Source organism: Vidua macroura, chromosome 6, assembly GCF_024509145.1.
Source record: "Vidua macroura isolate BioBank_ID:100142 chromosome 6, ASM2450914v1, whole genome shotgun sequence".
In the NCBI taxonomy this organism is placed as follows: domain Eukaryota; kingdom Metazoa; phylum Chordata; class Aves; order Passeriformes; family Viduidae; genus Vidua; species Vidua macroura.
In genome coordinates, this window is record NC_071576.1 from 31,092,439 (window position 1) to 31,107,830 (window position 15,392).

The 15,392-nt window shown below is 34.6% G+C and overlaps 1 protein-coding gene across 2 annotated transcripts in view; it reads left to right on the forward strand.

The window, feature by feature from the left end:
* Positions 1–15,392, forward strand: part of SPRED1 (sprouty related EVH1 domain containing 1) — a 59,042-nt gene that overhangs the window by 35,934 nt on the left and 7,716 nt on the right. For both annotated transcript variants that reach the window (XM_053979876.1, XM_053979877.1), the window contains exons 3-4: positions 7,112–7,280; positions 8,548–8,597. In XM_053979876.1, the coding sequence (XP_053835851.1) occupies positions 7,112–7,280; positions 8,548–8,597 (219 nt within the window). The remainder of the gene's footprint in view (positions 1–7,111; positions 7,281–8,547; positions 8,598–15,392) is intronic.

Consider the following 15,392-nt stretch of genomic DNA (forward strand, 5'->3'; position numbering starts at 1 on the left):
GAATGGGGCTGTGTTTTACTGTGGAAACAAAGAGAAGTAGAGAAGGCACAAAAGCTTCGTCTTAGTGACTTTTTTCAATAATTTATTATTTTCTGCAAATGAACATTGACTTCTCTGTAAGCTTAAAAGATAGAATTATTTCTTATACTGTACTGCTGACCCTTCCTCAAGCACACCAGTTTCTCCCCTGAGGCAGGACTGCTGAGTTTTATGCCTTGACGGTGACTATTGTAGGAAGAGAGCATATAAATAGAAATTCTGCTGACTCAGTTGTTTCAGTGAGGCATAGCGCTATTAGCAGAGTACCCTGTGTTCCCGCACAGCTACGTGCACCTGCAGTTCCTTCCTCACTTTGCAGTAGTTCCCTTTAGAACTTTTTTTAGCCTTGTTGAGGCTCTTTTTGAGAAGCTTAATTGCATTTAGAGATACTTGATAATTTTTTCTTAATACTTGGAATATTACAGCTTGCCTTAAGAATAATAAAATGCTCCAAAGTAAAAACTGGTTTAATGATTTGCCTGCATGCATATAAAAATGTCCGGTCATCAGTGTCCTGATCTGTTTGCACTGTCCCCTCTCCCATTTCCTGTAGACAAGACTTGTTTTGTTTCCACTTCTGGTAGAAGGTTTTAAATGTTTCTCCTCCTTTTCCTGTCTAAAATCAAGCTCATGTTAGCATGAATATATTTTCCAAACCTTTATTGTCTTGAACAGTTTGTTTTGGTTTTGTTTTTTTTTTTGTGTGCCCTATCCTGTGTCCATCTGTCTTCCTTGTACTTGCCCCCAAAATGTGACCTAACAAGATTGTAACCTTGCTGCAGTTATGGGAAGTTGCTGTTGGAAGTCAGCCCCTCAAAAACGTGGGATAAAAGGTGGAAGAAGTGCAGCTAGGATGAACATCTCTCCTGTGTATATTGAATAAAGGTCAGGGAACTAACAAATATAGATTTAGGGTTTGGAGAAGAACACTGGAGAACCAGTAATTAATTGATAACTGAATGAAAGTCACTGTGTATTCATGTATTTCTACAGACTTCAGATAATGCAATTATAAGCAACAGCTAATGTGTAATGGATTAACAACCAAGTTGTATGGAATGCAACAACAAGATCCCACTTGGCACAGAAGAAACAAGGTCCTACACCAAGAAATGTCATGACAAAATTAGGTCATGACACTTATTTAGAAGGGCAGAAGATAGCAGGCACTGAAAGAGATCTGAAGAGATCACATCACTGATTCTAAAACTGTTCTGATCATTATGCTTTCAATATGGTTAATGGTTTTACATTCGTTCTTAGGATATTCCTGTGGATTCACTGTTCAAGCTCAAATTTTAACGTTTTCTTTAATGAAGCCAAACAATTGGGGCTTTAGTCCAAATAGAAATGACAGGTGACTATTATATTTCATCATAATTATATATTTTATTTTTTATTTAAAAGTAAAGTAAAAGTGGAAGCCACTGTATTTGCTATTGGGTTGAGACCAAATATTTTGATTATCTTCAGATTTTGTGGAAGTGTTATGCAGAATCTACTGTTTCTGTGCACCAACTTCCCTTTAGTCTTGTTTTAGAATGCCCTTGGTAAATCTCAATGCCTGAATAATCTTTGAAGTTAGTAGTATGCTGTTTAGTTGGTTGCTCTGCCATTGTATTTGAAAAGAGTGTTACAATATTTTTTTAAAAAACTTCCTAAATAGCTTTCTAACATAGATTCAGACTTTGAGTGCATGTGTCTTCAGGAATGTTTAATTAATAATCTACTGTAACACCTACAAGTCACATGGACCATGGTTTCCAGTTCACTAACATTTTTGCAAGGTGCACACAGCTGTTTCTGAAAATACTTTTATGGATTAAAGGAGAAATAGTTTTTACAAATCAACTTCCCCACATTCTCTAAAGTCACATTACACGTTGCTAAAATACCTTTCTAATCAAGATTATGTCTTGATTTTCTCTGGCCAATAAGTCTCTTTTGTGAACTGGCTTACCTTCCAGAAAAGGCACAGAAATTCCCTTATCCTGGAAACCTAGAGTGTGGAACTTGGAACACTTCTCTGTGACATGGGGAAGCATAGGTTTTGAAATATCTTAGGTTAGAAAGTAAATGGAGTTCAGATCTACAGTTTTTACCTAATATAAATGGGAATCATAATGCCAGTATAGCTGTTTAACCAATGTGTCAGTAGAAAGGTGAAATTATCTCCAAACCAGCTTGAAATCCATAGGTGAGGTATTTGATGGAGGTATCTTCCAGATGCCTCTTAAATGGTTACACTGAAGAGGAATTAGCTTTAGTTGCTGCTTCTGACACGACATTGCAGTCCATCCCGGTGTGCCAGATCTTTTCATGTATTTTATAGGCTCTGCAGGCATTTAATTATAACTACAGATCTCAGTCTGTAAGTCAGCTGTATAAATTAAATACTCTGGAATGAACATCAAAATATTGAAGATCCTTGTTGGAGAGGGCTTGTCTTGTTTATTTTTAGACATGAGAGGCAGGTTGCTGTTAGCCCTTCTATGAACCAGCTTCAGAGTACATGTAGAACTTCCAAAATTTTTGTGCAGTGCACAGCTATTTAAAACATCTTGTGGCATTCACAAAAAGCATTCTAGTTATCTGAGAAGAAAATCAAAGTGGTGGCTCCATTGAGTTAATCTGAGAGAGAATGCTTCCTGCTAGTTTGCTCAGGTTGTTTAGATTTGTGTTGGAAAGTAAGGGTATTTCATGAAGACTTTTCCCATAATTGCACATTTCCCCCTTTATTATAATCACCTTCCTAGGTCAGGCTCCAGATAGTCTGCTTGGAACAATTGCACTCCCTCATAACCTGGTCAGGTCTGCTGTTCTCTGTGTTTATAGTAGCTCTCTTCTATCTCAATAGCTAAGCACATATTAGGTTCAAACTTACTGGTTTTTAGGCTTTGGTGAATTTTACCTTCTTGAATGAAAAGTCTAATAGACTTCTCTGGTTTATTGTCTTCTCCAGACTTTTGCCATGCAAGTTTTTATCAAAGGAGAAAAATATTAGTAGTATCTTTTAGATCATTAATCAGGGGTAACAAAGTTTAAAATCTTTCCTTTGAATAAGAACTAATTGTGTAAAGGCAGAGACACAAAGCTAAAACTGAATAGAAACACCTTTCTCTTCTATAAATCTGCTGTTTACAAATATTTACTTTTTAAATTGTCTTTAAAGTTTGAGGGGAGGTTGATTCTGATGGGCTGTAGTACGGCCCAGTACATCATCATCTTTTTGAACGGAATCAAAAGTATGCATAGAATAATTATGCTCATATGGTTACTGTGGCACTGGGTTCGTATACTCTGCAGCATGAATATCCTCAGGTCGTGCTGCTTGTTTCCAGGAGTAAAGCAGAAAAGGCATTGAAAAACTATGTGCTTATATGTTTGTAGATTTGAGTTGGGAATGAGAAACAGTGAAGCTGTCTATCTTACATGTGCTCTTATAAGCTTTGAAAGTACAGCTAGAAACCAGTAAAATAGTATCCAGGATCCCAAAATATTCAATTATTGGGTCTGTTACCAAGACAGAAATTTGTATCAAATGCAAAATTTTTTTGTTTTTTTCTGAAATAAGCTCTAAATAATGATGTCATATCTTCAGTCCTCATTTAATTTCTGTTTAAGAATATTTGGGTTTTAAGTGCTGAAGTAGAAAATTTCTGACTCTGGAGAGTGATCTTGTCTACATAAGCCAAATAGATTTTATTGTCTTTAAAGATTTAGTTTTTAGAGATGAGAAAAGAAACATTAGGCAAAGAAGTATTTTTGAGTAGCAATGAATTCATTAGTGTTGCATTTAATGACATCTAGATATTAAAAGGAGCTTTTCATTAAATAACAGGACATATAGAGCATAAATAGGGGTCTATATTTATGCTCTGAGAATTTAAATTTTGGTCATGTGGATCTGATTTTCTTCTCTCTTGAGTCTGATGATTCTGCAACATTTTCCGTTATGCAGATATGTTTCATATTGGCATGGAAGTCTTATATTTAAGTCTCCAAATGAAGAAAACTTTCAGAATAGTAACCCATGGGGTGTTTTCTGAAATGAAACTTAGTTAAGCTCTAGGCATTTTATTTACAATTTTTCAGGCCTTTGCTGTGCTTATCCCTAGAGATCTTGGGAAAGGTCTGCCTAAAAAGGTTTGGGAGTGCATATTTTGGGTAACCATGTGGAAGAGTATATGACCTTCACCTGTGATGTGGAGAGTTCTGAACCATAGCAAATTGCACTAAAAATAATTGGAGTTTTGAAATATATCTGCATTGAAAAAGCTTGGTTTCCATTTCCAGGCCTTGGAGAATATATGTATGAGGATACTTCCTCCCCAGCCCTGATGATAGTTCACATGCTTGAGCATAAGGTAGCCTTTGGCAAAATTAAGTTTTACAATTTAAAAATTTACTATTGCTGCAAAGCATAGAAGTGTTTCAGGGAGAGAAAAATGCTTCCCGGGATGGTTGGTATGTTTTTTAATTTGATTTGGATTTTTTTGTATTTCTGAATGTAACAAATACTGTTGAAGGGCTTGATGTTTATAAATTTGTGTCCCACTGCTGACTGAGATCTATAGCTTTTCAGTTTTCTCTCAGGTAGGGTAGGCATCAAGTCTTGCTTGTATAAATTCCTGTATCTGATAACACATACGATTTTGATGCGACATATTTTTCCCTTTTCAATGCCCTTTCACTTATATCTTCTGTGTTAAGCGGTCTGTTTTCATATAGGTTTAGATGGGAAAAATCTGTGTCACCCCCTCAAAGGTGTTGTTTCCTTGAATCAAGTTGAAAACAATTACAGTGTTGGATGGGATGTTTACTTGTTTTGTTAATCAAAGCTTATTATATAATACGTGAGGGTTGAAAGTGGGGTGAGTGTTGCTTTTTGGGCTGGAGAGAGTTGGTTTGGTGATTTTCTAGTTTGGTTTGTGTGTCTTTGAAAACCATAGCTTCTACTCAGTGAAGTTTTAATCCAGTTTTTATCTCTAGTGGTAAAATTATTACTGGGTATGAATTTTCAGAATGAAAATCTGGATTAATCCCTTGAGCACCAAAAATTCATTGTGATGCTATAAAATCAGGCTTGCAGTACTTTTTGTTGATGTTTTGGGTGACACTGCATACGAAATAGACTGTGAAAATAGTTGGTGTTAATGTATTAGAGGTTCCCCCTAAAGAGCTCTTGACCTAGAAAAGGCAGTGATGTGAGAAGCCTTCCTTTTTAACTGCTCTTTGAAAGAGTAAGCAAGTTTAAAATCATCCAGAGGAACAACGAACAACTATTTGATGCACCTTAGAACTGCAAAACAATCAGTTTTTTCTTCCTGCAACAGCTTTTCCCACAGACCTACAGCAAACAGATTCTTTTTTTATGTTTTCTTCTAGGCAGTTTTACCTACATATTGTTGACCATTTAGGGAGATACGAGTAGAGAAACAAAAAATTACGTTAATGCTGAAAGAATTTATATGTGCAGATAGAATATTATCCTTCAAGAGGCAGAGGTAAAAGGCAGTAAAAGTTGAGAGGAAATGATTACTAGGGGGTTGTAGGGGAAATAAATAATAAAGAGTAAGAGAAAAAACTCTTATTTGCCTATGTAATGATTAGACAATGAAAGGAGAAGAGGAACACAAAGAATATGTAAGAATAACCCAAATATAGATATATATTTATTTTTTTTTAAGTTTGAGGGTTTTTCTCCATTGTTTATACTTGTCACATATGCCACAAAACAAGAAATAAAGAAATTCTAAAAGTGTATCAATGAAATGATAGAATTTTGAAATTCCTCATTCATCTCTCAGTCAGTGTAGGCCTTCACCAGCAAATACCGATACAGAGACAATGTTGTCTTGCTGGGAGCTTTATTATACTATTATACTGCTGTGAGAGCAGATCAATGCATCTCCCTCCATACTTTCTTGTTCACATTGGATTTTTTTTTAATCAATAAACACTCAGTGTAACAATGTTGCTTAAAATCATTTTTGCCAGTAAAGTAAATATGCAAATACCTTTTTAAAACCAGGCTATTTAAATGGGAAATGATAAGGCTTTCCAGTACCTGAAGGGAGCCTGCAAAAAAAGCTGGATAGGGATTATTTAACAGAGAATATAGTGTCAAGACAAGGCAGAATGGCTTCAAATTTAAAGAGGGTGGATTTAGATTAGATACTAGGAAAAAATTCTTTATTATGAGGGTGTAAGGCACTGGAACAGGTGGCCCAGAAAAGTGGTGAATGCTCCATTCCTGGAAGCATTGAAGGCCATTTTGGATGGAGCTGTGAGCAACCTTGTCTAGTGGAAGGTGTCCCTGCCTATGTCAGGGGGGTTGGAACTGAAACTTGAGGTTTCTTTCAACTCAAACCATTTTACGATTCTATGTGAAGACCGTGACTCTGCTTTAGAACTGAATGTACATGTATACCTAATCTAATGATTTTGTAGCCAAATAATTCTGGTAATTATTCACAGTTACTGGGTTTTTTTTGTAGTTGAACATGAGCCACAAATGTATTTTTATCTAGGTGCAGGCAGTTGTACGCTCATAAAGATTTTAGGTTTTATTAATTTCATTTTTTAAACAATTCTCTTGTATTACTTTCACTTGTCTAGTAGCCTTTCTGAGAGAAATCTGAAAATCTGCCTGAAAGCAGCATGAAGTTATTCTAGTGCTAAAAGATTTTGTAGATCCCAGTGATACAGTAAAATTTGACACCAGCACACATAATGCTTTTTGGGGGGATGTGACCTATTTCATTTGCTGAACATCTACCAAGTCTGTACTGCTTGTTGCAGGTATGAGATACTTTTATGCATATGAGATTTTTGAGTAGGAAGGTTGACTCAGTAAACAAATTTTCTTCAACCCATACCATTTATCAGCAACTGATAGTGAATAATTTGGCCATAATGGAAATGAAGTTAAAATTACATCCTTGTAGCAAGAAGTTTAAAAAGAGACCTCTATGATGTATATTTTCGGTAGTTCACAAAGACTACCTTTTGTTCTCAAATTTGATATATTGGTCATTGATATCTTTTCCTTCTGTTTTCTTTCTGAAAGGTGGTCTTGGAATGCACATTAAAGAAAGACCTTGTTTACAACAAAGTTACTCCTACTTTTTACCACTGGAAGATTGATGACAAAAAGTTTGGCCTCACATTTCAGAGTCCTGCTGATGCAAGAGCATTTGATAGAGGTATTCGGAGAGCAGTAGAGGATATTTCTCAAGGTACATATTTCAGGTGAAATGGTGGTGGAGTGGATGAATATCGAGTGTTTGCTAAAAAAGATGTCAAAGCACTTTGCATAACATTTACGTTGACAGTATTTAAGGATGTGGATTAAACTATAGTATATTGGGATTTTAATAGTTTTTGAAATAGTACTTCTGGCATTTCTAAAGTGCCATTCATTCAAGTGTCTTAAATTGCTTCACAAACACCAATAAGGTAATTTCCTGAAACATCCCTATATAATAAAGCATTGCCTCTTTCTTTTAGACATGAAGAAATGGAGGAAGCTGGATTGTAATATTCTCTCACTTGGATCTTAGAAGCTTTTTGTAGCTCCTGTGTTCTTGTAGGATAAGCTGGGAAGTTGAATGACTTCTGACCTATTGAGTTCTCTTTTTATCTGCACATACTTTCAGTTAATAGTTTTATTTTTTACTAACAGCTGAGTTAGTACTGGTTCTGCATTCAGTGTGGTTCTGAGGACAGGTTTTTTTAGGAACAGAGGAAGAATTTACTCAGATAGCAATATGGCCAACTGGTTCCAGAGCTTCACTGAATTAATGGAAACCAGTGAGCAAACTGGTATCATCAAGCCTAGATTCTGAGCTGAAAATATGATAAATGTATTGCTGGGTTGAGTCAGGGAGGGAAGAGAACTCGTGTCTATTGAATTGAAAGAACATGTCTTTCAGGCTTGTAAAAAGTAACTTCAGGGATTTTATGTGTGTTATCCTACTAATGAAGGGAGGAGCATGTTTCTGGAGGGAAACGCTTTTTGACATACTCTAATGACTGCTTTGGAATTTTGTTGGCATGATCCATATCCCTTCAAGACAAATATTTAGATAACATGAGAATGATTTTTTTCCCTTAGGGTCTCACACTTTCAATTTCTGCTGATTTATGGCAAAATACAACACAGTGTGCGTTCATGCCAACCAAATGTGTCTGCCTTTAATTTTCAAAATGCTACATTAAAAGGAATATTCTCTCTTGCTTCTGACTGCTGATGACACTTCGCAAATGCTTTTATAAGGAAGAGAGAGGAGTGTGGCTAGGAATACTCAATATAGAAAATGCAGTGTAGAAAGGAATGATGCTTACTAAATCAACTTGAAATGCAGTGATCTATAGGTTAAAACAGTAAACAAGAATATTTATATAATCATCATCAGATATTGAGAGAGGATGTGGATTACTGGAAGCAGTAAGTGGTAAATACAAAGAAAATAACCTTGTCTGTTTTTTTTTTTTTAAATAAAGGTTATCCACCCTCCCAAAATGATGTTGAAGTGGCAGAAGACTGCTTTCAAGTGAGTAAATTTTTAAATTAATTGTGCATTTTTTCTTTTACAAATGTACTGAACAGATTTTGCTCTCATTACTGAGAGTAAGCAAAATAAGAGCAATAGCAAAACTGAATTTAATGAAATAAGTTCCAGAAGAATTATCTAGAAGACTTATAATATTACGCATCCTAAAAAAAGTAGTTATTATTTAATCCATAGGATCATTAAGTGTCCTGAGTTTAATTTTTAAGTTCAGTCTGTTCAAGATATATGTCCTCTTTGATCTTATTGAAATAAGAAATATTCTCCTGGGAAACAGAAAAAAAGAGGGATGAAGAATCTTTTTACTTGTACATCCTATTTGTTTCCTTAGATTTCCCTTTGCAGTGATAAAACTCTTCTAACATCAAATGGTTAGAGTTGAAAAGATGCTGAGGCAATGGTTGAGAGGATCTAATCCAAAGAAAGACAGAAGTTCAGACAATTTTTAAAAACACACTGAAGATAAAGTAGACACTTGTTGAGATTCAAGTTTTTATTGATCCTTATTCAATTTCTGTAGGTCATAATGGCTTAAGAGATAAAAATTTTTGCCAACCGTGCTTCAGAGTTACAGTGCTTTACTTGTATACCATACCATATACCATAAGTACTGTAACACTGATGCATAGCACTGCCTGGTAATATCCAAGAATCATAGAAGTAAAAAGCCAGTATAAAAAAATATTATGGATACATATACACACGCAGAGTAAATAACTATATTATAAGTGAGTAAGTCCTATTTGCGTCTATGTATGCTTGTCATTTTTCCCTTCTTATTTATGGTTTTAGGGAAAGCCGTGTCTTCATTCACACGTATATTCAGTTTTCAGAGTGCAGAAATTTAAATTAATGTGAAGATGGTAAAGAAACAAGTTGACTCAGGGGTCTTAGTGACTATTCAGAAAACTGATAGTGTTGCTAAGTGATTTCTTCTGGGAAGGAGTCTTGTCACTTATGCAATAATAAATGCTGTATCAGTGTAAATAGATCCAGTGTAGAACCTCTAGAAACAAAATCAAGAAAATTAGCAGCTCACTTTGAAGATATGAGACTGAGAGTCAAGTATTTAGAAAGGATACTGCAATGCAGTGGCAATACAGAAGTGTCCTGATATCTTTTCATTTTATGGTAGAAGAAATGTATTTCTTTGTGTTGGCTGTGTAACCACCTGTTGTTCTTCACTTGCAGTGCTTTTTTTTTAACACACTTGAAAGTAAAATTGCTATGAATATTAGATATTTCAGATTTAAAAAAGAAATTCGATTTTGACAGGGTGAAGGAAATATATGCCTAACTTAATGCAGTCCTTAATTAGCTCTTAAAAGACTTGCTTAAACATGCTTTGTTGCAAGGATTAATAATTGAACAGTTTCTGTGGGCCTAATGAGATTAGAACAAATCACTTACCTCTGATTTTGCTGCCTAGTTATTACGTTTCTGTATAAGGATGCCAAAATTGAGGAAAATGTCTGAGATTCATTATGGTTATAAATTTGTTATTGGGAAAGTGGAGAAAAGTGTATTTACAACATCTACTCTACATGTGAATATCAATATACCACCTATTTACATATGTAAATTTAGGCTTGTTTTAGATTCTGTTTTAAAAAATAAATATATATTTTTTTAAATGTCTGTAAAACAGATTTTATATATGTAAATACTCACATACTATTTATATATTACAGGTAGATACAATCTTGTGTGGTACAAACTGCTGGCCAAACTATCTTTTACATTCTAGACAGGAAAACATACTTCATGACTTCATCACAATAGACATTGTTTAACTGTGGATAGATGTCCTGTTTTCTAAAAATAAAAAAGCTAGCCAATATCTCTTACCATATCTCTGCACACCAAAGTAAAATAAGTGATACTGATACTAGCATTTATCAGAAGGAAGGAAAAAAACAAGAAATGGAGAGAAAACTGAATCCACCCTGATTTAGCTATGCTTCATCGAAACCGGGTTTTTGTATCAGTAACGAAGCTGTAATTGCAGGCTTATGAATGTGAGTGTAGAAAAGCTACACAATTTTAGTTACAGGCAGCAGGTCTAGTCTCCAAGAATACCACTGAAATACCAAATAGTCTACATTCTCTTTCAAATTATTAATTCCTTCCCCTTCCAAGATTGGTACTCTGATAAGTGAAACTGGATACCCCAGAGTCTTTTTAACTTGATGCATATGGACATCATTCTTTGAAGAGAATGTATTGAGTATTTGAAGAGTCATGTTGACTTGTCCCCCACTTTTTGCCACTTCTATGTAGTTTTTTTGTTTACCTGTTTATTTTATAAACTGTTTTCCAAAGTCTCCATTAGTATTTTTGAGTATGTTTGGGAGTATATCTATGCAAGGGCATTTTTGAGTGTGGATAGAATATTAAAGAGTAGTTTTTCCTATACTGTTCTAGTAATCTTACACAGCAGGAGTCCTATATTTAGTGTACATTTGAATTATAAGTATAGTATTTGGTTTGTACATAAATTTCATTAACAGTGGCTTGTTTTTGTTGTTTGGTTTCTTTAAATGAAGATGACTAGATGATGAAGAAAACTAAATGTGTTTCATAAATTATTTTACTGGCTGGTTATATTTGGTGCTACAGGGAGCAAATAAAATAATCCAAAGAAGATAAAAAGTTATCATCTCAGTGTGAAATCTCAGTGCTTCCTTGTAATAAGTATTATTACATTTTATAGAAGTAGTTAGCAAAAATAATTGTATGTACATATCTTAAATGTAAATCCAAAAACTGAACTCTTGTCTTGTGCCTTCTAGCAATTGGCTTGCTATGTTATACCTTGGTTCACTAAATTTTTTATTTTTTTAATTTACATTTTGTAAATAAAATCTCCCAGAGAAAGCATTCTTTTTGCTGAAGATGAAATGTATCATTTTAAGAAGACATAGCTTCATTATAGTTTCTTTAGCCTATCTGTTGTTTACAAATAATGTTAAAATACTAGTACTAAAAGAATATGATCACTTAAGGGTTTTCATGGTTGGTTAAATTATTGCAATTATTTTTAGTTTTTAATTAACTTATTAGATGAAAATTGTTCATATCATCAAATAAGCCCTAGTGTTACCAGATTCATTTCAAACAGAAATACACAAATGCGTTAAGGCAGAGCTATCTGACTTCCTATAATGTTGGTAAATGGAACCTTGAAAAGCATATGTGCTTACATGGAAATATACATTGGGAATTTGTTCTGTTAGGAAGTTTAGATGGTTTTGGTACAAAACCTTGCATTTTGAATGTAGGAATAGCTTGTGTAAGTCAGCTTGCTTGTTTGTTAAAATATTGGCTCGGGTTATTTTCCTCTACCAAATATAAACTTATTGATCTAAAACTCACCTAGCTTAACTGAAAAAAAACCCAAAAATATAATTCTTTTTCCTTGAAGTAAGTCTAAAGGAAATCTAGAGCTCATGCATTTAAAATTATTTTTGTGGGGTTTTGGATCCTGTAATGCATAACTCTTGCTTTTGTGAACTGAAACACAGAGTAGTTGAGCTTTAATTTCTTTCAGTTTTTGTTGATTCAGCCATATTGGTGTTATTTATAGGCTAAATTTTAACGGTTTGAAGTAATAAGAATTGGATCACTTATACTTTTGAGTTTCTTACTGCTGGCAGAAGAAAACTGTAGACTGATAAATTGTAAGCAGAATATAAAAAGTTTGGCTTGTTCTTTCAGAAGTAAATACACTGGACTTTTTGTTAATAGTAAGGGGAAAAGGCCTGAAACTTACATGCATTTTAAGTGGTTTTGGTGCAGGCAGGGAAGACATTAATTGTTCATGTGCCACTCTGTAAATGCACTATTTTGTGACCTCTTCATAAGGGCCTTCAATGACCACTCAATTTATTTTGTCTCTAACAAAATGTTCACAGAAGTTTTATTTTATAAAAATAACATTATGACTTTTAAGGAAATGTGAAATAATTTACCCTTGATGCACTATTGTTTTATGGATCAGACAATACTACATGGTAAATACTAAAGATTAGAAATATTTAGTGCAGTTTATAAATTGCTTAGGTCCAGTTCTTAGAAGTAAAAGTAATACTAATTCATATTATCAATTTCAAATAAATCTATTTATATATTGTGCTAAACCATTTTGGTTTATTAAGCTTTTTTTCTTAGAGTTGTATAAAATAACAGAAGGATTTTTTTCCCCCTCACCAGTATTCCTAGCAGCCTCTTTATATGTAGTGTTCTCTATATATTCAGGTGGGAAAGCCTTTGAAGAAAGAGACATGTCAAATGTCTTATATTTTAGTTTAAACTGTATGAAATATTCAGAGTAATCTAGGTAATATTTTAGCCTATGTCAGAAACGCATACCTGAAAATAATAGAGTTTCTTTGCCAAGAATATTGCTCCATCAGTCTCAGAAATAGCCAAAGCAGAAGGAAGTAATTCAGATGTTTTTGAAACCTGTATAATTTATTCAGAATTGAAAAATTAAGGAAAATCATTTAAATGTTTCTTGTGTTGTTAGCATCAAACAGCAGATTTTCAGGCCTCATGGGAAGTAAATGCAAGAGCTGGGATGCAGCGGAAATGTGGTCTCTCATCCATCCTTCCGTGTAATCATTAAACTTACTTAGAGGAGAACGTTTTTAACAATGTTTGCAGAACAATGTTGAATTCTCTCCCAGACTTAACTCTGGCAAACTGGGAGAAGTAAGGAGAGAAAATCTGAAGAACAAGAGAAGCTCAGTCTGGTTTTCATTTTCTCTACAGCTGTCATCTGGCTTTGAATTCTGCTGGAGAGCTACAGCTGGAGTCATTTTATTGCTTTACCCAGCATCCTTTTGCTTGTGTGCACAGAAATGTTTTAGTAGTCTTGGAAAAAAATTCAGAGTATCTCTTAGCAACCATAGGACAGTAATTATTATACCAGCAGCTGGGAGCAAACCAGATTTCCGTTGTGCATTAAAAACTGGCGTAGGTTACTTTACAGATGATACTGAATAACCTATGCCAGTACTGTACTTTGCAGGCTGTGGTTAAAGAATATTGAATGTGGGCGGTGTAATTGCTTTGGACAGTAGAAAAGGAGAATGTGTGCATCTGTGTTAGTGTGTGATACTCTGTATATTTGTTCTGTATATGTTCTTGTGGAAAACTTTATATGTTTGCTTCTTACTTAAATGCATTTTCAGCACAATACCATTTTTGTTTCTAGGGCTTCCTACTTCAGATTGTTAGTGTTTCCATTATAAATGTGGGTTTTCAGATGTTTATGTAATAAAACATCATATTGGAGCAGGAAATTATCCAAGGAAAAGGTTTTTGGATACTGATAAGCATGGTTTCACTGTATCAAAACTGCAGTTTAATTAAAAGCAGAGAGTTCAGCATGTTCATCTGGCATTTCTGTATTTTGACATAGTGAATATTTATTGGCTAAAGGACTGACATGAATGCTTTTCATTTTAATATCAGAAGTTAGTCTGTGTCCTCTTACCTGTAGTGTATAGGATGGTAAGCTGAGCATTGTGCTTTCAGAAATGCTGTCTGGCGAGTTCTTCTTGCCTTACAAAAGGTCACATGCTTTTCTCTGTCTGCTGCCACCCTGAAATTTGTCCTTGAAGTCAATTAGTTTGAATTGTGGTATCTGTGTTGGAATTTTCTAAAAGCATTCTTTGATAATTGCTGTGTATAGGGCACCAAGGTTTGTTTTAAGATTAAGGTTTGGGTTTTGTGCATCATCTGGCACTGCTAGTTAGCACAGTAAGAGGTCATCTGTGCCTGTATCCTTCATTAGTTGGAGCCCTCCTTGACTGCCAAGGGGAGTACTTGTGTGTGCCTATGTGAGCATGTGCATGTGTCCTTTTTGCTCTATAGTGTAGATAGTTTATTTTTAAAGAAGAAAGGTGTGAATCACCTGCAGGGACAGGAAATAAAGCAGGCCGCTGCAAATCTCACCCAGGGATGAAAATTGGCTTGTGGGTAGTATTTGTTTTTATCCTGGGAAGGAAGGAGTGGAAGTTTTTGCAGCTTGGTCCCTTCTCCCTAGATCACTCAAATTTATAATAGCCAGAGGAATGGGAAAGCGGATGCTTATCACTGTGGTTTCTGTAAAATGGCTTCTAGCTGTGAGCTTAGATGCTTGTAGTCGTTTTTAGCATTGCTCAGACCAAAAATGGTTGTAGGCATTTCTTCCTCATTTTGAATACAGCTCTTCTGTAGTTTGAGCCACTGTTTTGTGGCTTGTTGTGTCATTGGGCAATGTATCTGCAGAAGTACCTCCTGCTATGAAGATGTTTGCTATTCCACTAATATGTGATGCTTTTTGCTCTTAAAATAAGTATATATATATGAAGTCTAATTGTTTTTAGTCATTCCAATATTTCTTTTATACTCATTTCCCAACAATGTTTGACCAGAAAATTTAATTTTGACAATAACAGGGTCAATTACTTTGTGGTGGTGTCATGCTCAAGGATCTGCCAAGAGTACTTCTTTTTGGTGTTTTGTCTGTCTTCAAAATTTTTCAGGGAAACTTTATCCTGATTGAGTGAGCTTTTGTCTTTCTTGGGTGTATGCTCTCTAGTATTAATTACGCTGATCATGAATTAATTGTTAAATTTAATGTTTTCCCTCATGGTGCTTCTGAAACAATATATATATAAATTTAGTGATGTGATGATTTTCTTTCTCCTACAAAATCAGCTACAGACCAGCTACTTCAAACTAGATCTCTTAGAACTTGATACATTAGGCTTTTATGTATGTGAGTTA